This window comes from Plasmodium coatneyi, chromosome 6 (genome assembly GCF_001680005.1).
Source record: "Plasmodium coatneyi strain Hackeri chromosome 6, complete sequence".
Taxonomy (NCBI): Eukaryota; Apicomplexa; class Aconoidasida; order Haemosporida; family Plasmodiidae; genus Plasmodium; species Plasmodium coatneyi.
Genome location: NC_033561.1, coordinates 491,596 through 514,617, shown reverse-complemented (window position 1 = coordinate 514,617; position 23,022 = coordinate 491,596). Strand labels below are relative to the sequence as shown.

The window sequence follows — 23,022 nt, the reverse complement described above, 5'->3', positions numbered from 1 at the left end:
CAATCTGTCCATGTAGTCCAGAGGCTTTTTGGGGAGGCAATAAAAGGCAATGATGAAGTACTCCCCGTCCCTGTACTTGGGAGCATTCACCTGCTTGTATATATTAAGTTTTTTCTGTTTTGCTCACGTACAGTCATGGTAAGTCATATAATGCTATTCTGCGGCTACTTTGTTAATTTTTTTTTTTTTTTGCACAAATGAGTACGCATGTTGGAAGAGATGAAATGCAGTGAGCAATTTTCCTGGCTCCCACTGTCGAACGAATGGTGACAGGGCTCTGTTCAGGTGAATCCCCCAAATGTGTACGAAGCTTGCTTACATTCTTACGTAAATCGCACCAGTTTGGTTACAATGGGGTGGAGTGCCCCACGTTCTTTTATTTTAAAGGGGTTGCCCCTTCCTTGGGGGGACATTGTGGTGGTGTGGCCGACGAACGGTTTGGATTCCTGTCCTGCATGCGCAAAACTGACCTGTCTATCCGTCACTTGGGGTTTGGTTCGCTTGCGTGCTTCTTCACTTCCTTTTTCTTCTCTTGCTCTGTTTCATCTTCCTCCACCGAGCTGCGTCATTCAAACGGTGCAAACACGTTGGCGCATGAAAACACGAGGCACACACATTACAAAAATTTTCATTTTTTTATTTTTTTTTTTCTACGTACAAATCGCTCGGGGGATCAACATAGTATCTTCTGTAGGTCTCCTTGTCAAGAATGCTTTGTAAATTTATCCTGGTGCTCCTCCTCGTCCAGTTCCTTTGGGGGGTCATGTTTGGGTCCTCCCTGCTGAGTGGGTCGAGCGTGCAACAGGCATGAAGGTACATCTACTCCGAGAACACATGTGGATATGTACTTTTCTTTTTTTTTCTTTTGGTGGCCTTTTCACTGACGCACATTGTAGCTACTGAACGTTTTAACACACCGAAAAATTTCTTTTCATGTGTAATAAAAAATGGCTGATGAACGGAGGGGTGGGAAGAAAACTAAAAATTTACCTCTCCATTTTTGCCTTATGGCTGTTCCCTTCGAGCTGTTCATCCTCCGGTTTGTACTTCTAACAAATGGATAGGTGGAAGAAGACAGGAGAAGGCTGGGAAGAATCTTGGTCGATGACTCAACTGTCTGCTCTTTCCATGATGAACAGAGTGAGAGAAAAAAAAAACCAAAAAACAAGTGTACCTCATTTAGCTGTGTCTTCTTCACCCATCTTTCGAATAAACCCGTTTGGTCTTTTTGCTGAGTGGAGTGTAGTTCGGGGGGGCATGAACAGGCGCACATAGACATACATTGTTGTATCAACTTGCGCAGACACTAATTCAGCGCAGAAGAATTGGAAACGCTCCTCACACCTTGACCCACGTCGTCACGTATTTTTTATTCCCCCTTTTGGCGAACTTAAATTTGTTGTTGATTCGCCTTTCGGAGAAGTGCAGGGCCCACGCCCGGCGTTTCAGTTCGATATCTTCATGCACGAAGTCATTCATTTTGGGGGTGGACAGGGGTGTTGGCCAAAGTTTTGTACTTTTCGTTTTTATATTTTCAGTTTTTGTATTTTCCCTTGCGTGCGTCGAATGGAGGTTAAAACAATTTGGGAAGCAACACATGCGAGTTGCACAAACTTGGCAAAGGTGGAGAATGGTGCTCATTCCACGTGTCTACTAGAAATATGCCCCATTTTGTAAAAACGAGGGGACTTGACAAAGTGTCTCACCATTTTAAGCAGAATTTTTTTTTTTTTTTTTTTTTTTTTTTTTTGTGAAGTGCTCAAAGTGTTGGCATACGGCATACACACAGAGGAAGGAGTGCCACAAAAGATCGGGGGATCCTTCGAAATGGGAAAAACGACGTTGTAGCAATTAGCACCAAGGAGGTGCATAACCAGGTGCCTACTCCTTTTTCCGCAGTTGTGAATTTGTTCCCATCACTGGTGCAAGAAAATATATGAACAGCGTCACGCGATTTGGTCGACCATACGATCAACACTATTGGTTTGCCAATTTTTTTGTGCACCTTTACCCGCATTTTGAGAAACCCGTTTGGCGATTTTTTTCTTTTTTCTACTCATGCCCAGGAGGAACATACTTTATTTGCTTACTACGTTGTAAAAAAAAAAAAAAAAAAAAATTCGAAGAACGTTGGAGGGAAATCAGTTTGTGTGCGCTCTTCAAATGTGTTCTCCTTTGTGGGGAGGCGATTCAACTGGCATCCTTTTTTCCACTTTACTGCGCGATGTGGATGTAGAAAAAAGTTTGTTACCCCCTTTTTATAAAGTGCGCCCAATTTGTTAGTAATGAAAAGAAGAAATGTGAAAGCCTGTCCCGCATGAAGTACTGCACAAGCACATACTGTATGCGCAGGAAGGACCATACAGCCCGATGAGGCCACTGAAAGGGAGAACCTGGATGAGAGCCACACGATGCTGTGTCGTAACGAGAAATTGGTGAGACAAATGAACAAGCTGGGGAGGATAATGACGCCCCGTAAGAGGAAGAAGGGTCAATGGCACTTCTACCATTTTGAGTACAGCACAAATGTCGGGCAAAGATGCGTACAGAAGGAGAAGGATAGCTTTAAGGAAACGTGGAAAACGGTTGTTAGGCAGGATTATATAAAAAGAATTATGAACATTTTTGGAGAGGAGAATTTTACTAATAAGCGTAACGGAGGAGGGGGTCGGGGATCCCCCTACCCTTGTTACTTTGTCTTGGGGGCGGAAGGTGTGGGGAAGAAGTTTTTCATACAAAAGGCGAAGGACGTGTTTTTAAGAGGGCAGTCCCATTTGGGGAGCGAGCCAAATGGTGTTCCCCACCACGGGGGGCATCTTCATGGAGAAGGAAAAGGAAGCAGAAGAAGTATTTTTTTCGAGTACGACTTTAAAGACGTAAACCAAAACGAATCGATCATCCCCTTCTCCGTGAAATTACACAAGTTGGAAGAGTTCCTAAGGTACAAATTGATGAAAGAAGTAAACAGCGACGTGGCAAGTGGAAAGATAAAGATGAGCAATATTTATGAGCAGTTCATCTTGGGGGGAAGAGTAAACGATGGGGGAGACGCCCTTTTTGCGAAATTCCCAGTCCTATTCAAACACATATTAAACACCCCACAAATGTATGATTATTTGAATGACCAAGACAGGAAGAACATCGCCAAGTGGATAAACTTGTTGGAAAAGAACAACTACACGTGTGATAATTTTCTTTCCTTTTTAAACATCCTTTTGAAAAAAATTAAACGTAAAATGTTTTGTACATGAGTTAAATGAATTCAGCGCGTTTTTATATTTTTTAAAAATGTTGGCAGAGTGTGAAGAATACCAGTATTGTATGAACAACTCGGAGGGAATTCTTACCAATTTTTCTAGTGGACTATTCCTCTATGGTTATTTTTTGTCTTTAATTAACTTTTTACGAAGCAAATATGGATACAATTTTTGTTTCATTTTTTATAATTTGCATTGTTTCCTTTTGGGTCCTCAGCCCGCGCGGAATTTCCACTTTTTTGCCAAATGGTGTGAAGAAAATGTGGACAGGCACAACGTCCCGGTCATTTTTCACTCCATTAAGAATATAGAGATGATGAAGTTTGTGTTCGTTTTTAATAACCTGGTGGTGAGGCATGTTGGCAATGTTCGACACGGTGGTAGCACTGGCGACGGTGCAGAGAAATCACCGCAAATAAATGGGAACCTAGTTAGGGAGAGTGACTTCCCCCCCAATACTCACAACCTGACGAAGAAGGAGCTGCAGAAGTATCACCTCATAAGGGAACATCTAATCGAAATAAACGAACTTTCCTACGACATGGTCAGGTGTTTAGTCATTCCTAATTATGTGAAGAACGAAAAGGTGGTCAAGTGTATTTACGACATCATAGGGGGGAATGCCCACTTAGTAAAAACAGTTTGTAAAGGGTTACATGATCTGAACAGCCAGTTTGATGAAGACAAAATGAGGAACCAAATTGAAGCGGAAAAAAAACAAAACGTTACTTACGACATGGATGAAGAGGGGCAAGTCAACGTAAGGAGTAACACCATCGAAGAAATTGTACAACATCGAAAGTTGGAGCAGCAGAAGGAATTTTTAAAAAATATACATGAGAATATTTTACACACATTTATCCTCGACTTCGAGAGGAAAGTACGCACTTTCTTTAGCCTTCCAAATGTTGAACGGTTAAAGAGGAGCGGAAGCTCCACACAGGGGGAGGGAGGACAACAAGTTGAAAAAGAAACAACGAAGGAAGGACTAACGTATATCCAATTCTACTTCACCATTTTTGAAGCCATCAAATACTTTTTAAAAAAAAAAAAAATTTTTTGTAAAAATATAATAAACCTGAATAACCCCATTTTGCTTGGTCTCATTGACGTGAACATTATTCACTACAACTATGAACATGGGTACCTCGAATTGACCAACCAGCTTTACGAAGTGCTGCTGCTTAACTACATGGATATGAAGTACAGGCAATTTCCCCTCAAGTACAGAGCCCAGTACAACATTAACTATGTGCTTAACTATAAGATAATTCAGCACGAGTTTAACTTGCTGGAGTCGCAGGCGTAGTTTAAACCTGCATGGACTGGGAGATTGGCAAAGGGGGCATCATCATCTGGAGGTGAGCATTTCATTGTCCCACCTCTTCCCCCCTTGTGTTGTAGTAGTGCCTCATTTTTTTTGTTTCATTCGGAGGCATACTGTTCCACCGCGGGGGTACACACGGGGTAGGGGGAAAGTTGCAGATGGGAACCCTGCTATATTCTGTACGTAACCATCGCCAGGTCGTCACATTTCCGTTTTTCCACTGCGGCGGCTAATCCTCTTCAATGAAGTGGGGAAAGCTGATGGCCTCCTCGATGTCCTCCCTGATGGGGAAAATAAAGTGTGTGCGTGGGGGGGGAATTTATTACGAAGACGAAGTTGGCAACAAGACCATCCCACGGGAGCAACGTGGGAGCATATTTATGTGCATATGTATGTGGGGGGTTATCCACATGAACACTTCTGCGTGATTGTGATTGTATGCCCTTGGTGTACACCCAGGTCGGGGGTATTCCAGGTGATCGCCTTACCTCGGCTTGAGCCACTCCAGCAACCGGCAGCTTATGTAACTCAACATTATTATGAAAATGTACACCTTACCTTGAAAAAAGTGGAAACAGACGAATGAATCATTGCGGGGAGATCATTCCAATTGGGGGGGGGTTACTATAGAAGGCATGTTCTCTCCTCCCGCTACACCCGATCACCCCTCAGTTGCTTACTAAAAACCGTGTTTATGTCGTATATCTTCTTGATCCTACTCAGAATGGTCGGGTTCGCGTAGGAAAGCACGTCCATGTAGACCTTTTCCTGCGATGTAAGGGGGATGGAAGTCAGTGAAATTTCTCCTTGCAGAATATGTTGAGCGTAGTTTACTGCAGGAGCGGGCACATGCACAAATGTGGTGACCCTCCTTCCACGTGATGACACACACACATGCGTCCGTACCGTCTTCTCGGCGACCTTTTCCCACGAGTACATTTTGGTTAGCTGCAAAGGGGGGCGTTGTTGTTTGGGGGGGGTATTTTTTTTTTCTTTTTCAGGGGTTATTGCTATGTCTGAGTTTGTGTTTTCCCCCCGGTTGGGACGTTATTGTACATATGGGGTGGCGCAAGTGGAGTACCCGTTCATGGAAGGACTGCGAGTCGACGTGCTTTAACCTCTCCAGGGCACTGTCAACCGCTGTGCATAAATCGATGTGATTGGGTTTGGCTAAAATCATCATGTCGTGTGGCAACACCTCGGAGATACCTCCGACGTCAGTCGAAATGACCAACAGTCCACAGCTAGCCGCTTCGATAATGGCTATACAAAAGGCCTCCGTTAGAGAAGCATTTAAAAATATATGTCCCCTTTGTAAAATATTTTTTACATTCTCCTGTTTCACTTTTCCTAAAAGAACAACTGAATTGTGCAGGTGGTTTCTTTCCCTCATTTCTTCAAGGAGAATTCTTTTCGGTCCATCTCCACCAATTATAAAATTGATAAAAGGGTACTTGTGGCACACGAGAGGAATTACTTTGGCGATCAGGTCGACTCCCTTCCTGTACGTCAGTCGACTAATCACAATAATATTTATTGTTGGCAATTTTGGTCGTTTGCTTATGCAAGGAACGAATTTTGTTGTGTCCAGTGCATTACCTATGACGGATGTTTTGTAAGGATTGATTTCCGTCCTTAGAACCAGATTTTCCCTGTTCGTATGAGAGACACAAATAGAATGGTCGACGTCGTTTATGCAATATTTCAGCAGTTTGTTAACGTGGATGCACCCCTTGTCTGAAAAGCTGTAGAGCGAGTGGTCCGTGTAGATTGTTTTTAGGCCAAGGGATTTTGCGTGCAGGATGAACTGGTGCGCCAGGGCGGACGTCGCCTGGGGGGGGAAACACACACATGTGAATGTATGTAGGCACGTGTGTATGTGTGCCTATGTTGGGGGGGCCCCCGCTAAGATATGCCTGACTGGCGCAACTAGGCCATCGTCGCAGGTGACGAACCTGGTGTCCGTGGACTATGTCAACTTTCTCCCTGTACAAAATGTTCCTGCACAAGGGAAGCGTCCCTACTATGTTCGGGAAGGTCACCACGTCCATGAATGTTTCGAAGGGAAGGTAATACACCTTAATGCCGTTGCCCATCCATCTCACTCCGTGTCGATTGTTGTAGCAGTGGGTCACTACGATTACTTTGAAGCCTGCCAAGAGGGGGGAAGGTGGTAGCATATCATTAACTTGCTCTGTGTACTTGTCTCTGTAATAGCTACCCCTCAGGAAGGAGCATCCCTCTGCCGTCCGCAGTGCTGTAACCCATATGGCGTGGTAGTCTCTCCAAAACTCCTCTTTCAGAGATTACCTTTCTTTATTAACTGCTTGGACAATTCAAATATGTGCGTTTCTATTCCCCCCAAGTTTGGGTAGAAAAAATCGCTCACCATGCAGATGCAGCATTTTCTCTCCTTCCGATAAACGTGGCTTCTTATCGTTTGCGCGGTTCCCTCCGGCGGGTCCGCCTTTAGTGCCCCCATCATTTATGCGTGTAACCTTTGATGGGTAGCAATAATTGGGAAGGGTAATAAGGTCGCCGCTGACAATGATGACGGTGAAGGCGGTCCAGTTTTACGCATTCTCCACCACACGGAAGAGACACTCCCGTGGGGGCACCTAGTCCACTAATCCTGGACAGCAACACTTTTGTGTAAATCTGGTCCACGTTTCCTTTCGCCCGAATCTGCTGCAGTTGCCCCTTATGGGGTGGGGGTCCCACTAACAAGTGGAGGACATACTACTAAGCGAGCTGCCCATGCGCAGCAAAGATCAACACAGTCGGGTATGCAACTGAATATGTGATTTGCCAATTAGGAAGCGTTTCAACAGACAGTTTTATGTTTACCCTTTGCTTATGCTATGTACGTAAATCTCCAAAAGGTATTGGTTAACGAGGTTAAATTGAGAGAGGTCACCAATCTACTCCGATGGTGTGCATGTAGGAAAAAAAAAAAATAGGCATCTTTTTGCTCCCCCGAAATTTAAAAATATAAAATGGGTTCCACAAAATGGGTTCCTCAAAATGGCTTCATTAGAGGGGTCACCTTAGAAGCGTATAAAAGGCTGCATAGGGGTCACACGCACGACGCAAAGATTGCACATACAGAATTTTCCAACGGGGGAGTTTTTCCAAAAAAAAGAATTGGTCAACTTTTCTCTCATTTGTGTAAAATAGAACGATGTGTAGAAGATTGGTTTCTCCTTTCCTTATATCGTCTTAGATGAGGAAAAAAAAAAAAAAAAGGAAAATCCTCACAAAATGTGCAACATTGGGCGCGTAAATGCTTCTCCAAGTGTTTCCAAGCTGCACAATTCTTCACCTTCCGTGGGGGTTAACCAAAATGCACCCCATTTTAATGAATGGGATTAAAAAAAGAAAATGTGTACAGATAAATTCAAGGTTTTTGAAAATTACGTTAAACAAATGGCTTAAAAAAAAAAGTAGCAAAGTGGTATGCAGCAAAATCGCAGTTATTGTGCAACAAGCTTGGGCTATAAATTTGGAGAGAATGAAATGAAAAAAAAAAAAAAAAAAAAAAACATATGGGGTGTAAGACTTGAGAGAAGCACAATATAGCAATGATAGGGGTAGTATTAAGGAAGCTACAGGCACGAGGGCGCCGGGGCAGGTGCACACGTAACACAACTGTAATTGGTACACATAAATACAGCGTAAAACACGAGGATGCCTGTAGGCAGTTTAAAAAAAAAATTATCAATACGAAAATCATAATTAGGTTTAATGAGCAGATTGCACAAAGTGCATTCGTCATTTTAAATTACACAGAAAACAATATTAAAAGGGTGAAAAAAACATATGTACATGTATATGTACTACTTCTGGCCTGTACGGGTTGGCATCCCTGTAAGCATACCCACACCCGCGTGTAACGGTATGTTTAACTCCTGATTTTTCACTTCCCCGGGAAGTAAGCTAATTAGGGCGAGGGCATCCACACCAGGGATGACACCTCCCAATACACACAGGGAAAAAAATGCGCACAAGACACTATCCAACTATGTCTGCGAGGCAATTCTAACATATCTGAATACACCAAGGTCAGCTATCACCCAGTCTGACTCCCCTACCAATGAAGACTCTTCTTGTGGGTCCGGAACTGTCGGGCGTTCTGGAGTCGCTCACAGGTCTGTATCCGTACCTCGAGAAGTTTCCCCTTATTCCGTGATTTAGGCGGAACTCCCTCAGCTTCATCATTATTTTATCGAAAATCTTGGGCGTTTTTTCGAGCAAATTTGGTCCTCCTGTGTAGATGGGTGGGAGGGAGTGTGAAACACGGTTACATGGAAAGAACAAAAGAACTCCCAAGGTGTGACTATCCCCGCAGAGCATATCTGCATTCACTTTTACGCGTAAATATACGTGACGTACCTTCCCTCGGGAGAAGCTCTCTGAAAAAGTAGTAGATATGTCCGGACATGAGGCCCATAATGTCCACCCAGAGGGACTGTCCCATGATAAGGTGCAGGAAAATAAGTGCGAAGGGCAGCTGATAGCCCTTCACCGTGAAGAAGTAAATGGACACTTGGCTCCATGCCTCCCTCCTGGACCAGTAGTAAATGATGGCGAACAAAAGGGAGTTTCCCAAGAAGGGGTAGCCTGCGGGATGGGGAAAGAGCGAAACGAAACAAAGCAAAATGAGAAGAGTGAACACCTGCACACATTTACCTTCGCCCTCGTTGAAGCAGCGCACGGGGGAAAAAATGACCCAACGGGGAGACAGAACAGGAAAGTATACACCGCCGAACGGGTTAAGGCTGCAAAAGTGTGTGTCTCCCCTGTTGCCGTTTTGCACTCTGCAAATCGATGGGTTACCTCTGGGCCAATAAAACAAAATGCTTATCAACGATAAGGAGGTGCACTGAATGGTGATGAAGTACAAGTATGATCCTGGGCTGGAGAACACTGCATTCTTCTCGAGGGAGGAAGAAAACTGGGACAATAAAGACATAAAAAAAACCCAAGAAAGAGAAAACTTCCCCACGTACATAAAGTTAAGAAATATCCTCCATAGCTGGTAATTATTGTATATCAAATTCCAGTCCAGTAGAAGGTACACAACATTTAGGAGGTTGCATGTTATGAGAAGGGTCACTAAAAAAATTAGGGTTATTAAATACTTGGTTACATTTGGTAAGTTTCCATACCAAACCTCCGGCCCGGATATATCCATCTTTACTTTGTGCGTCTCATGTAATGTGGCGGTAGGTTGGGGGGGAGCGTCGTCACGCACTTCTACTTTTGCGGTGTCGCCTTGGGGTTCTCCACTAGTGAGTACCCAAGCGCATAGTTCTAACTACACCCTCGACAACGTGTAACAGGCTCTGGGTGAAGGGCAGCAATAAACTGAAAACGAACGGGGAGCAGCGACTCAGCACTGGTATATCTCACATGTTATGTGTGTACACACATGTAGGCCTTCGAAAAAAAAGGGGAGGTGTCAATTCGGCTACAAGCGACACGGTTATCTGTGTGGGGGGGGAGAAGAAAAACCAACCATTAATAAAACGAACGGGTTCAAAATGTACATATGGCACGTATAATCCTGCACATGCATACATATGTACGTATGTATGTGGCCTTTCATATATATACACGCGGTGCCTCTCTTCCCTTACCTTTTAACGTTCCAAGTAGGTCACATGATGTACGCGAAAAAAGCATTCTTTCATTTGTTCATTTTTTCCATTCAAGTGAGGTACAGTTCTTCTTATTCTCACCAATTGCGGCAATTTTTATTCCCCAAAAAAGGAAAAAAAAAAAAAAAAAAAAAGCATTAAACAGTATGCCTCATGTACCATCGCATCATACTGACACAAAAGTGAAATGACTCCTGCTGTTGATTTTGTGCTTGGTCATCAGGTATATATAATCCTGTGCATTTGTGCACCCTCTTTATGATAATTGCATTTTTCGCCTTTCTCGTTGGGATCCTCTCCACTGTTTTTTTTTTTTTTCCTTACGTCACACTTCGCAGTGCTGTGTTAAATGGCCGCCGCTCTTCGCCTGCACCTTTCCACTGGATCGGCCCTCATTTGGACCCTTTTTTAAACCACCGTCAATTTGGCCTTTTTTTTTTTTTTTTTTTTTGTGAGCTACCTTCTGTACCCCCATCCATTATTTTGCAGAACGTATGCGATTGCGCGGTTCTGCGGTTTGGCCCTTATGCGCAACTTTGCATGTTCACCACGGTAGGGGAAAAAAAAAAAAAAAAATGCACATTGTGTATGGCACATAACACATACATTGGGATAGGCGTAGCACTACTTATGTCCACGCCGCTGTTGAACGTACCTATTTTCAGATCTGCCTTTTTGGACAAATTCCCCAACTGGCGCGTACTATTACATAGGCAAGTAGGGCCGAACATGTGAACTAAGGGGGGGGGTACGACTCCTCTACGTCGCCCATGGTTACAGTAGAATACCTCACATTGGGGATTCCCAAAATAGTGAGTGTAAATGTAAAGTTCGGGGAGCCAACCGTTTTTTCTGTTCTTTCATCCACTAATGGGCAAAAAGAGGAATGGACGCAGAGAAGCAAAGAGGAGGGAGACTCAACCTGTGAAGCGGTGAAACTTCGTGCAGAAAACAAGAATGCCATCCGAGGGGAATGACCTACATTGATGGGGTGTAACATTTTGAGGGAACCCCCATACAGTACATTGGACACGATATGGTGCGCACAGTTGGAAAAAAAAAGGGGGGATAAGGGATAGACTTTATTACCTCTTGTTACCTCCTTTTACCTTTCATTAACTTTTTTTTTCCAATTTTTTAACTACAAAATTGAGGGGAGAAAACTTGTCAATTTGGTGGAGCGCCTTTTCAGCGCGTGTAATTTTTCCCAGTGTGTGTGTCTAACAGGTGGGCTATATCTGTACCGGCACTGTGGCAGTTGCGTATTTTATGTCCTGCTTCATCATGTTTAGCGGCAGAAGTGCACAGGTGTTACAGTGGGGGAGAGGCCACCTCAAGTGCGCATACATGTGGAGGCAACTCATGTGTAGTCATTCCAGTAAAAAAAAGCCGAGTAACAAAATATACACGCAGAAGAAGATCACGAAAAGGGAGAAACTCCTAGGGACAGTCAAACCGTTTTTAGACGAAAGTTGCGACAGCGCAGAGCCATATGTAATAGCCTACTATTTAAACAGCCCAATCAATTTGGGAACCCTCAAAAGCGCATACGAAAAAGTGGGATCCCAAGTGCTGTATAAGGAGCCCTATTTGTACGTGGAAAGTTGTGCATATTTTAACCAACAAAATAGTTCAGCTGTATTTTTTAAGAATGGGTGTGTCGTCATATGGAGCATGAATAAGCAAAACAGAAATAAATTTTTTCACTTTTGCAAAAGTTTTATAAATTTAAGCGAATGTAACATTGAGAATTATGACTTTGAAGAGCTGCAAGTAGAAAATATAAGTAACAAAAGTTATGTGAATAACTCTGTCATATATTTGACGTCAAATAATTACAGGACGACGGATAAAATAGCCATCTCCTTTGGCCTTTTAAGTGCCGTCAGATTAAATAATTTGGAAAAAAAAATTGAGAAAAAATTATTTTACGAAAATGATCAAATTGAAAATTTAAAAGAAAAAATCAAGTCAAGTAATTTGGACTTTTTATCCAAGCAATTATTTGCCTCCAAAATTACTCTACACAATTTGCGATACGAATTGAACATTGACCAGGACATTCTGGACGTCCCAGAAGCGTTATGGGAACTAGAATATCAGAAAAAGCTGTTTTTAAATATCCTGCACATTTTTGACATAAAGCAGAGGGTTGATTTGTTGAACCATAGACTCAGTTGGACTTTGGATTATTTGAATTCCTTTTTGGACTACGTGAATCAGAAGCACTCCTCCCGTCTGGAGCGCATTATCATCGTCATAATTGGCCTCGAGCTTGTGCTCGGCATTATGCAGATGGTTAACACGATTCGGGTGTAGCTATAATATTGTGTGTCAACATGTGGGGAGTTACCTACTCCCGCGTGGTCACATAATATTATATCTTCATCCCCTTACGTAGAAGTGAAACCGTGGAGCGTGACACATTTAAGGGGACGCACGGGATACAAAAAAATATATATATATAAGAGAAAAACTCATTGGTAACTTTCCCCCTTGGAGGAATTAAAATTATACTTTATGTCCCACGCAGGGAGGATAGTATTAATGGAGCAGTCATCTGGCAGGTAGGGGGGGAATCCAGTTGGGTATCTGACGTTCCTGTCTACTATGCCCGCCGAGTTGGTTTCCTTCTGTTGAGTTGCCAATTCGTCGTACAAGAAATCCACGTTCTTCTTTTTATAAATGTACTTTAGGACGTACTCCTTTATGGCTAGGTTGACGCTTTCTTCGTCTATCACAAGCACTTCTTCCTGTTCGGTGGTGGTCGTCGTGGTGGCGGGTTGGCTCTGTGGTTGCTCTGCTTGGTCTTTTGCGCCTTCCTTCTCATCACCATTTTGTACTTCCTCCGACACGCCACTCCCAACTTGGTTTGTTTCCTTTCCCGCTTCGTCCATTTGGTTCTTATTTGGGGCCATTCCTGCACCATCCCCTGGGTTTAAATTCTGGCCACTGCTACTCATCCCATGGGGCACACCCTCTTTGATGGTGTCATTCGTCTCCTCCTTAATATTGTTCTTTGCATCATTCAGAAAATGGTTGCCAGCACCTGCTGGGTTATCACTAGGATTTACATTTTCATTTTCGTTCTGGGGGTTATTTACTTTTGGTGGGTCATCGATTGCTTCTCTATTCTTACTTTCATCGTTCCCCGACTTTTCAGGCGCGCTTTCTCCTTCCTCCTCATTTGGTTTATTTACTTTGGCAAAGTAGCTCGAAAAGGTTTTGAAGATACTGAAGCTTTCGGAGTTTTGGTCTGTTTGGCCTTCTTGGCCATTTTGCTCAGTTTGCCCCGTTTGGAGGGTCTCAGCTTCCACCTGTTTCTTCTCCTCTCCATTTTGAACATCAACCTGGCTTTCTTCTTTACCCCCCCCTGCGGCTTCCTTTTTCGTGCCTTCTTCTACCCCACATGACAATTCGGCAAGGCCGCCCTTATCATGACTCTGCTCCTGCGTTTGGGCCACCCCCACGTCTGCCTGAATGTCATTTCCCTGATTCTGCTTCTCCACCTGCTCGTCACGCTCATTCGCCGGGGGGGCTTCCATTCCAAGTGACACTGCCTGTGTTGCCCTATCGTCAATAACTCCACCTTTAAAATTAGCCCCGCTTGCATCGTTGGAAATGTCTGCAGTTACATTACTTTGGTCAGTTCTTGGCTGACCTTCAACCATCCCCTTACTTGCGTCATCCTTTTTTGTGTCATCACCACTGTTGGAGCTTCCCACCAAATTAGGACTGACATGATCCTCCTTCCTGTCCTCCCTCTTTGTGGGGTCAGCCTTAATGTAGAGTCTCCTATCAATGCCATTCTTTTTTATATTTTTGGCATTCCTCAGAATTTTTATCGTCTCATTTTGTATTATGTCAATTAAAAGGTGCGTAATTTTATAGTCGTATTTACTGACGTGGAAACTTTCAAGTATTTTCTCTATCTGTAGTTCGATGCCCGGAATTGTGTTGTAGTATTCATCGAGGAGTCCCCCATCATGACTGTCGTCGTTACCTGCTTGGGGGTTCCTCCTGCAAAGCGGACTTCTCTTCCTGACCTTCATTGTGCGTACGGAGCCAGTTGGTTGGAAGTTGGGCAACAATTGGCTACGCGTTTTACAGGTGTATGTTCGGATGTACTAATTTGGGAACCGAATTCTACTCTACTCATCGTTCCCTGGATGCACGTGTAACTACTTGCGAAGTCACGGCATCCTTTTATCAGTCCATTGACTTCTCATCGGTTGGGGGTGGGGAAATACAAAGCGAGTTTTTCATTATTGCTATTTTCTAGCCAGCCGATGGATGAGGCGAATTTCAATTTGTCAATGCCTGGAGAGTATTCTCCTGTATTCCCTTTTGCATATTTTAACGGAAGATATGGCGTGGGAATAAGCTAATTTTAATTATGCCCATCTGCTCTGGAGCAACGCGCATAATTTCGTGTACATAAAATGTGAACGCTCACGTTTCGCTTCTTCGCACTCGGCAAATTATGTTAACATTTGCTTCGTTGGAAACGCATTTTTTTTTATCATTGCAACAGGGCTTTTTTTTTTTTTTTTTTTTCACCCTTTTGCTATTTGTAGCATTGTAGAGGGGGGAATTATGACACTTTAATAAATTTGGGAAAAAAAAAAAAAAAAAAAAAAAAAAGGAAACAACATTCAATATGCTATATGCAGGTTGGCGAAGCGAGAGAACAAACATACAAAACGATTAGACTTTAAAAAGGGAAATGGAAAAATGGTTTTATGTGTAGGCACAGATCTGGTCAGCAAAAGGGGGCTACATTATTTGTGCGACACGACGAAAAAGGCGTCCTTTTTTTTGTCTTCGCGTTTGCATTCGTCTTCTGTACGTCGTCCTTTTATCTACCTTGTCAGTTTCACTTCTTCGCCTTCGTTGCCGGTACACCTTCACCTTCTCTACTTCTCCCTTTCTGGATTGCTTCCATCCGAGGGAGGTCCCCCCACAGGAATACAGATATGTTGTGGGCATATATGTACATGCAAAGGTGCGCATGGCGCAGGGGGAAAAACAAAATGTGAGTTCGAAGAAGGGGGACTAAAAAAATGTGTTTGTCCGACTGATCCATTCTACACAGAGCAGTTTAGTGACTAATGGGGCCAAAAAAAATGCTGCACTCAGGTGACGCGATTCTATCGTTGGGAACAGGACGAGGGGGGGCACTAAACACTGAAGCCGCAGCCTGCACATATGCTAAGCGTCATTGCAGGGCTCACCTTTATCGGTTAATTGGTTGAACTTAAATTCTGTACAAAACAAAGGAAGGGGGTTACACGTGGCACGCTCTGTTCCCTCATCCACCCACTAAGGAATATCAATTTATCGGTGTTGCCATTTCGAGCTTGTCGGGCGTAACTCGTGGGTTATATTCCCGGGGAAAAAATCACAACGGCAGTTTTGTCGACATGGGGCCAATCCGCATGATCGTCTGCATAACGTCCCCTCATCATTGCGTTTTTCCTACAACGCGCTGGCCGCAGGATACCTTTATCGGGGAAATGAGCAGGGCGTCAAGCTGCTTCAACTGTGGAAGGATGGAAATTATCTGTGTCCTGTAGTCTTCCTTCAGTTTATCCTGAATTTCGTTCTTTTCCAAATAAAGCGTTTTTAAATTCTCATTTTCACGCAGATTTTTTATCATGTCTATGTTGCCAATGTTGTTGTTGTTTAACCACAACTCTTCCAGAGACTTCAACTCAGAACAGATTAGAATATTTTCGATTTCGTTGTAGGACAGATCGAAGACCTTCAAATGCTTCAACTCTTTTACGTTTTCTATGATGGTACTTAATTTATTGTAGCTCAGATAAAGCTCGGTTACTTGTGGGATGTTTTTAATAGCCTCAACGGACCAGTTGGTTAATCGGTTGTGTTGTAAGCTTAGCTTCTTTAATTTGGGAAAGTTCGGAAGGTTCAGCTCTTCTATTTTGTTCTTTCCCAACCATAGTTCTTCCAAGTTTGTTAGGCTTTCCAAATTTTCAATTTTCCTGATTTTGTTGTAGCCCAATTCTAGCAGTCTCAGCTTTTTGCAATTTTGGAGGTTTTCGATCTGGGGGGGTAACAGTGGGTATGTGTAAAGACAGACATATAATCGCGCGTGCTTATGTGCAAATAACCATCCGAGTTGGTGTGCGTCCTATGTGTACTGTCACGCTTTTGCACACTCCTTCCGCTTATGCCCCTTCTGGAGGGTCTGCATAAAGAAGGAAAAACGCTTCACCCCTTGGAAGTCCCCACTTACCTTCGCGATTTTGTTGCTTGACAGATACAGCTCCTCCAGATTTACCAGCGTGTCGATGTTCTCAATGATCCGAATTTTGTTGAAGGAGAGGTCGAGTATTCTACAGGGAAAGGGGAGGAACACAGAGGAGGATTCCTTTAGTAGGTATATTCATACATACATGCGTACATATGTATGTATTTATGTATGTGTGCATCCCCAGTGAGTTTGCGGCGGAAGCGTGAAGTACACAACTGCCAAGTGATGATATTACTTCAAATTTGTGAGCATGAAAATGTTTTCTATTTTTTTTATCGAATTTTCGTATAGTTCTAAATTCTCCAACTCTAAGTTGTTTTCCAAATTTTCTATTTTTTCGATGAAGTTGGAGATCAGCTGCAGGGTCTGCGTGGCGAGGAGGGAAGACATGTGCAGGTGGGGAGCAACTGAGAGTGTGTGTGTGCGGGATCTATGCAGGACTGTAGGTCCAAATGGGAGCATATCATCATGTATGCCCCCGTTCAGGAGGAATATCTTCCCCAGGGGCTACACCTCCATGATTGCGCACAAACCCACCTTCAAATTTTTGCACTTTTCGACATTCTCTATCTTCCTAATTCTTGCATATTGATGCGAAATGACGGTCTCCTTTTCATCAAACGCGGTTATTTCTCCGAGGACATTGTAGGTGGTCATGGCTGAACTATGGGTGGGGATTTTACGTTTTGTTTCCTCGTTAAGCTAAGTATACGTCTGTATGCTGCGGGCGATCTTCGACTCGGATGAGGAGTGGCGCAAATATTACGCTGTTGTTATGCTGTTGTTCGTGGGGTGAATGGCAACAAAAATGACGGCAAAATTTGCAGCTTCAGGGTGTACACTTGGAACTTTCGCAGGGGCCCAACTCACACTTCGCCGTCGTAGACTTAGCATTTCAGCAGGTCGCTACATCACTCTCCTCATTGCAGGAAAACACGCTTTAGCGTCCTCTCAATGTTTTTCTCTTACAATGCATACTTTGCAAAAAAAAAAAAATACAATTTTTGTACGCATAAAAAATAAAATGGGTACACGCTATACACAAATGCGTACTTTTTTTTTTTTTTGGATTGTGCCCTATACTTTTTTATCTTAAAATTTCACAGTCGTGACATTTTTCGTTTTCTACACATCACCATGTGTTCGCAAGTGCAGGGGAGGGGGTTCCTTCTTTGGATTCCTTCAGCCCATCGTTTACAATGCTCATCACGACAACTCTCGTTTTTTATGATTTACAGTGCTGTGCTATGGGTGGAATGACCCATGTAGAGAAAACGCTACGAGAGGGGAGAAAGCGAACAAGGGAACATGTGTAAGGAGCTCACTCAGTCAGTTTTTCTTTTTCCTTTTTTTTCACCTGGGGGGAAACTCGAATGGGAGGTAAAAATGGATAAAACTGTGCAATGTTGGGTTGTGTTACAGTTGGTGAGAAGCGGTTAAGTCACTGCGTCACTGAGGCGATTCGTTGTGGTTGGGCCACAATCTACGGGCACGTGGGGATAGGAGTATCCCCCTTCATTAGCTTACCAAATGTTGTAAGAATGGAAACCAACTGGGGGGGATAACTACTGCCTGGCAATTGTCACACGTATGTGTTGTGCAGAGTGTTCCTGGTTGGGTAGACCCCGTGGTTTATCCCACCTGGTCTCCTCCCCTTTTGGAAAGGAGTACCTTTTCTTACAACAAAATACAACTTACAATTCTGTGTCAGGTATGGTACGCAAGTTGGTGGTGGGCACGTGCAGGAGTTAACCCTCGTAAGGGTGTTTAATTTTTGGAATTTGCAAGATGGAAAAAAAGTAAAAATGCAGACATTATGGAGGAGAGGATCTCTCTCTTAAGGGAATAAAAATTTGACATGGGAGAAAGACAGAACGGTAGGTACCTACACAGGTCTCCACCATTCTTTTGCATGTATCTCCCAAGTTGCGGGATTCACATCCCGTTTGTACTAACATAAAAGAGGAAGTGCAACAAACTAGGGTAGGGATACTGCGAACGTAGAGCTGTGAAGTAGTTGTGCATACTGGGAGCGAACCAGTCTGCTTTTGAGTCGTCCAACATGAGGGAAAAAATGGACGGGAAAAGTGGTGTCAGGTCAATTAAAAAATTTGTTTCTTCCCTCCCATAACATGTAGACGTAGTAAAAACAATGTAGTCCTTTCCATCATCAGAAAAACGAATGAATACATTTTTTGACAAAATTTTTAACAAATCTGTGTCTCTGTAAAACACGTTTCGACATTCCTCTGGAAATGACGTAGACGAAAGGAAAAATAAAATTGCAAACATCAGGGGGCTGAAGAAATAGGCCATTTTAAAAGATTCAATAATTTTTTCAAATATAGCTACGGACAGCTGGGTACTGATCTGTATTTTTTTTTGCCAAATGCATCCTTTTATGCTTCTTCTGTTTGTTTGTAGTAAACGCTTCACGTGTATGTCCAGGGAGTGTGCGCCTGGACCATCCTCCGTGTTGGCACTTTCGCAGTTACCATCATTAGGGGGATTGTCCCTCACAAAATCACTAACAACTCGGTGTATATCGTGTACAAGGAGGGGATGCTCCCCCTCGCTGTCTGAACAGGCAACCCGCTTAAAAATGTACTCCTCTGCTATGCGCACCAAGTGCGAATAAACTTCCATCTTCTCACCCAGGGAATCCCCAATGCATTTTCCCTCATTGACGATAAATATTTGAATAAAGTATTTAAAAAAAATGGATACGTCCATGTGCTTTCCGATAAAATGGATGATGTGTCTGTTCAGTAAAAATTTGAAAACCGAATGGACAAGTGCGTCCTTCCTCTCGGTGCCTCCCCCCTCGTGGGGAAATTCCACTCGTTCTTGTTCCCCGCATTTCCGATTGCACTCCCTAAATATATTCTTAAGTAGAAGCAGGAAGATATTTTTCTTGCTGTGGTAAAGCAGAAATTTCCCTTGGATGTACTTCCTTAGGAAAAGTATGATGTTCTTCGGGATGTCCACATGGTCACCCCCCGTTGGAGGGGTCTCCTCGATCATTCTCTTATTACGCTCATTTGATCTTTCGGGGAAAGTGCCCATTTCCTCAGAGGAAGCGTGACCGAAGTGATCACAATTTTGTGAAGAAGAAATGCCCCCGTTTGTCTCTCGCCCTGGGCTGATAATTCCTGGAGAGGGGGTCGTGAAAATTGCCCTCAAAGAGAAGTAACTTAACGGAACGGATGAACAAAAGCTCAGGGAGTATAGTAACCTCTCCACAGCGTCTCCATCCGGCTGATCGGTGTGACTACACATGAGGTGCGTTCCCCCCGTAAAACCGTGAATGTTGTAAAAAAGGTACGACATGGGTAGGAGAAGGCTATACGAGTCTTGCACATGTTCCATGTGAAAAATGTCCTTTTTGAAGTGAACCAGTGTGTCCTCTTCGAACTTAGCAACATCTTGAGCAATGCGTTTCAAAAACTTCAGTGTTGTGTGGTCCCTTTTATCGGGAGAAAAAAATGGAAGCTCCAAAACAATGAGCAAAATTATGTTCAATATTTGGAGAAGAATGACAAAGAAGAAATGCAAGTCGATTTCGTTTTTGTAAATCACGTAGTTGAAGGGGAGGGGGCCCTCCTTCATGCGGCGAATAATCGTCTGTATGATGTTCTGGTAGGAAGCGTCCTTCCGAGGGTGCGTCGACGGCTCCTTCTGCTGCTGCTCCCACGTGTAAACTTCTAACAAGTCGTGAAACTGATCGATAACCGCTCTGAGCAACACCTGGAGCGTTTCCAGCACTGCTTCTACATTCTCTTTCCCAACATATTTTTCTCCAATGAGGTGCTTCCTCCTCATGGACCAGAAAACAGAAAAAAGGTAAACTCCACACTGGTGAATTAACTGCAGGTTGCACAAGTGGGCGAAGTCCCATTTGTTTTTTTGCCTATCGACACATATAACTGGCGTGTCGTCGGTGGGCACATCCGGATCCCCATTCATCCCTTCCTGTCGAAAAAGAGTTTTCACCTGCATCTGCAGCGTGTTTATAATTTTGTTCGTGTACAGGAATCCCGACAAGTCGACACTCCTCCCCACAATGTTGTACGTGGCTAAATACAAATACACTTGTGAGAGAAACTTTTTGTAAACCCCACGATCATCATGATCATCATGGATGCCCTTCTTGTGTAGATGATTAATCAGGTCATGAAAATAGTCAACGGGTTCTACGTATAGGTTGCAAAAGAGTAACAGTCTACACACCTTCAAAACTTCGCTTCCCAAAAAAAAGACCTCCCTTTTGTCCTCACCATTTTGAATAAAAGGAAGGCTCCTATAGAATAGCAAAAACGAAAGGACTTTAAATTTCTGCAAGAGGTCCTTATCGTAATTGTATATGATGACATACTTTATCAGCGTTATTAAGTTGTATGTAAAATTTGTTTCGACATAATCCGGTTGGTTTATTTTTCCATCTTCTCTCTGTTTGTTTAATTCGCTTCCTATTATCTTCGATTCGTATATTCTTTCCAAGTTAGCTATAAGGTCTGTACATGTGAGTAGGTTCACTTGCTGTCTACGCCTACACAGGAGACCTATTAAAAGGCATACACAACTGTTTTCCACTTGGACCACGCCGAAATTGTTCTGTAGAATGGTGCTTATATTAGTGAGGATGTCCTCATGTGAGTATGCGTGAAAACCTCCCAGGTGTACCATTTTAACATTTATCTTTTGCATCTCTTGTAAGTCGTCCGTTATACTGCTGAGCGGTTCGAGGTGGGCGATGAGTTCTTCCTCTATGGGCACTTCTGTTATCATCAGATTGGGGTGTTCTCCCCCGTTTGCGCCCTTTTCCCTTTTTGCTATGTTTCCCTTTTCTAACTTCTTGGCCACGTCGGACCAGTCGCTGCCTCCCCACTGGGCAGATTCGTTCGGGGAGTGCCCCGTCTCTTCGCCGCCCAGTTTCACTTCACCGGGGGAGGTACCCTCCTCCTCGTACTCTTTAGCAGATTTGTCCTCACATTCATCAGTAGGTACTTTAGCTGACCCCCCCTTCCGCGTGTCGTAAAAATAGACGTTACACCCTTCGAAGAGGAAGGCAGCGTCACTGAAAAAGTCCAGATAGGAAAACGCCTCATAGTCGTGAAAGAATTTGAGCACGGGGGAGTCCCGTTCCCCCCAGTAATCAAACACCACGTCCTCCCTCAACGCGCAAACATTGTTGGGGAAGGTATAGCTAGCCAAGCAATGGACAGAACTCATTTCGATGTTCCTGTTCCTGCAATGTCTGAGCAAGAAAAGGAGCTTGTCAAATAGGTTTAAGTCACTGTTCAGGTAGGTGGAAAATCTTCTGTAGGTGAACCCAAAGGAGTATTTGTCCTTTGTCGGGAGGGCACTCTCATCACGGTAAAGGTCGGATTTTAAATCGTCATGAAAGGGGAAAACTCTTAAATGCGAATTTACAAACACATTGGTCATAATTTTCAGAGCTATACAGACTTGACTGCTATTCGAACTTTGACACAGAAAAATCATTTCTGGGAAAGTGTAGCCACTATTAAGTGGTTCATCGTTGTGGTGATATAGCCCATCAAAATGGTTGAAGATTTTTTTTTTTTTTTTTTTATTCATTTCCGTTTCGTTTATTTGTATTCTTAATTTTCCTTCAAAATCGAAGCGTACTTCATGCAACTTGACTTCACTAAAACTTTTTATTTCTCTTACCTCTTCATCGCTCACTGGGTTTGTCCACTGCAGTTTTGCTAGTTCGTTTTGGTTCAGCTGGAAGGTCAATTGGTGCTTCTCCTTCAGTTCATTCGTTCCCCCGTTTCTGTGAACATCGCCATTGTTGACCTTTTCGCGTCTGACCGGTTCGCTCTTTCTGTGCTGATAACTCCCTCCACCGGTAAGATGGGCGGCACTGGCAGGGTTGTTAGTGTTGGCCGGACTTGCCGCATCGAGCGCGCCATAAATTTCACCGAGGTTTAGCCTCTCCTCCAGGTCGTCTTTTTGCAAGTTCAACACGCTCCGGTGCAGGGCTGGTGGGAAACTCAGCCGTGGGGGGTCGCCCGTCTGGCTGGCCCGGCCATTCGGTTGTTCCTCATGAAGCTGTTGTTGTTCTGCCCCGTGTTGCTCCTCGGGGAGATGGTCCTCCTCCTCGCTCGAAGAATCCACGTACCTTTCGACTATGTCGAAGTCACACCGGTTGAGGATGGGCTGGTCGTTGGTCCGTTCCTGCCGCAGTTTATCTTGCAGTCGCTCCATGGTGTTACAGCGCAGATTGCCGACGGATCGACGGAGCGGTTCCGGAGGCAACGGCACACGAAGGTTTTTCAACTCTGGCTTTACTTCATTTATTAACCCAGATCTGCTCCCCTGTCGAGTGACAACATCGTCTGTATTTATGAAAAAAATTTTTTTTTTTTTTCTGGCGCTGTTTACCATGTAGGATCGCCCCGCGCTTGGCTCATATGGCGTCCCCTCTGTAGTAACGCACCAGGAGAATGAAGCGCACCGGGGTGGGAGGCAACA

The 23,022-nt window shown here is 43.7% G+C and overlaps 8 protein-coding genes across 8 annotated transcripts; 2 read left to right on the top strand and 6 right to left on the bottom strand.

The window, feature by feature from the left end:
* Positions 1-481: 481 nt before the first annotated feature.
* PCOAH_00013820 (Uncharacterized protein) lies at positions 482-1,479 on the bottom strand (the record flags this gene model as incomplete). The annotated part of the gene is made up of 5 exons (XM_020058191.1): positions 482-560; positions 659-778; positions 991-1,049; positions 1,175-1,231; positions 1,345-1,479. The coding sequence occupies 5 exons, from the start codon at positions 1,477-1,479 to the stop codon at positions 482-484; spliced, it is 450 nt and encodes a 149-aa protein (XP_019913754.1).
* A 932-nt stretch (positions 1,480-2,411) lies between these two features.
* Positions 2,412-4,566, top strand: PCOAH_00013810 (Uncharacterized protein; the record flags this gene model as incomplete). The annotated part of the gene is made up of 2 exons (XM_020058190.1): positions 2,412-3,231; positions 3,299-4,566. The coding sequence occupies 2 exons, from the start codon at positions 2,412-2,414 to the stop codon at positions 4,564-4,566; spliced, it is 2,088 nt and encodes a 695-aa protein (XP_019913723.1).
* Positions 4,567-4,813: 247 nt separating this feature from the next.
* PCOAH_00013800 (Uncharacterized protein) lies at positions 4,814-7,069 on the bottom strand (the record flags this gene model as incomplete). Its single annotated transcript, XM_020058189.1, has 7 exons — positions 4,814-4,865; positions 5,073-5,142; positions 5,265-5,352; positions 5,491-5,532; positions 5,666-6,415; positions 6,540-6,736; positions 6,895-7,069. 7 exons carry the CDS (start codon positions 7,067-7,069, stop codon positions 4,814-4,816), a joined length of 1,374 nt encoding a protein of 457 aa, XP_019913690.1.
* A 1,577-nt stretch (positions 7,070-8,646) lies between these two features.
* Positions 8,647-9,778, bottom strand: PCOAH_00013790 (Derlin; the record flags this gene model as incomplete). The annotated part of the gene is made up of 3 exons (XM_020058188.1): positions 8,647-8,849; positions 8,977-9,204; positions 9,421-9,778. The coding sequence occupies 3 exons, from the start codon at positions 9,776-9,778 to the stop codon at positions 8,647-8,649; spliced, it is 789 nt and encodes a 262-aa protein (XP_019913846.1).
* Positions 9,779-11,591: 1,813 nt separating this feature from the next.
* Positions 11,592-12,563, top strand: PCOAH_00013780 (Uncharacterized protein; the record flags this gene model as incomplete). Its single annotated transcript, XM_020058187.1, has 1 exon — positions 11,592-12,563. One exon carries the CDS (start codon positions 11,592-11,594, stop codon positions 12,561-12,563), a length of 972 nt encoding a protein of 323 aa, XP_019913881.1.
* A 158-nt stretch (positions 12,564-12,721) lies between these two features.
* PCOAH_00013770 (Uncharacterized protein) lies at positions 12,722-14,296 on the bottom strand (the record flags this gene model as incomplete). The annotated part of the gene is made up of 1 exon (XM_020058186.1): positions 12,722-14,296. One exon carries the CDS (start codon positions 14,294-14,296, stop codon positions 12,722-12,724), a length of 1,575 nt encoding a protein of 524 aa, XP_019913784.1.
* A 1,412-nt stretch (positions 14,297-15,708) lies between these two features.
* On the bottom strand, positions 15,709-17,178 carry PCOAH_00013760 (Uncharacterized protein; the record flags this gene model as incomplete). Its single annotated transcript, XM_020058185.1, has 4 exons — positions 15,709-16,311; positions 16,504-16,603; positions 16,757-16,887; positions 17,059-17,178. The coding sequence occupies 4 exons, from the start codon at positions 17,176-17,178 to the stop codon at positions 15,709-15,711; spliced, it is 954 nt and encodes a 317-aa protein (XP_019913816.1).
* A 1,278-nt stretch (positions 17,179-18,456) lies between these two features.
* PCOAH_00013750 (Uncharacterized protein) lies at positions 18,457-22,755 on the bottom strand (the record flags this gene model as incomplete). The annotated part of the gene is made up of 1 exon (XM_020058184.1): positions 18,457-22,755. The coding sequence occupies one exon, from the start codon at positions 22,753-22,755 to the stop codon at positions 18,457-18,459; it is 4,299 nt and encodes a 1,432-aa protein (XP_019913718.1).
* Positions 22,756-23,022: the final 267 nt, after the last annotated feature.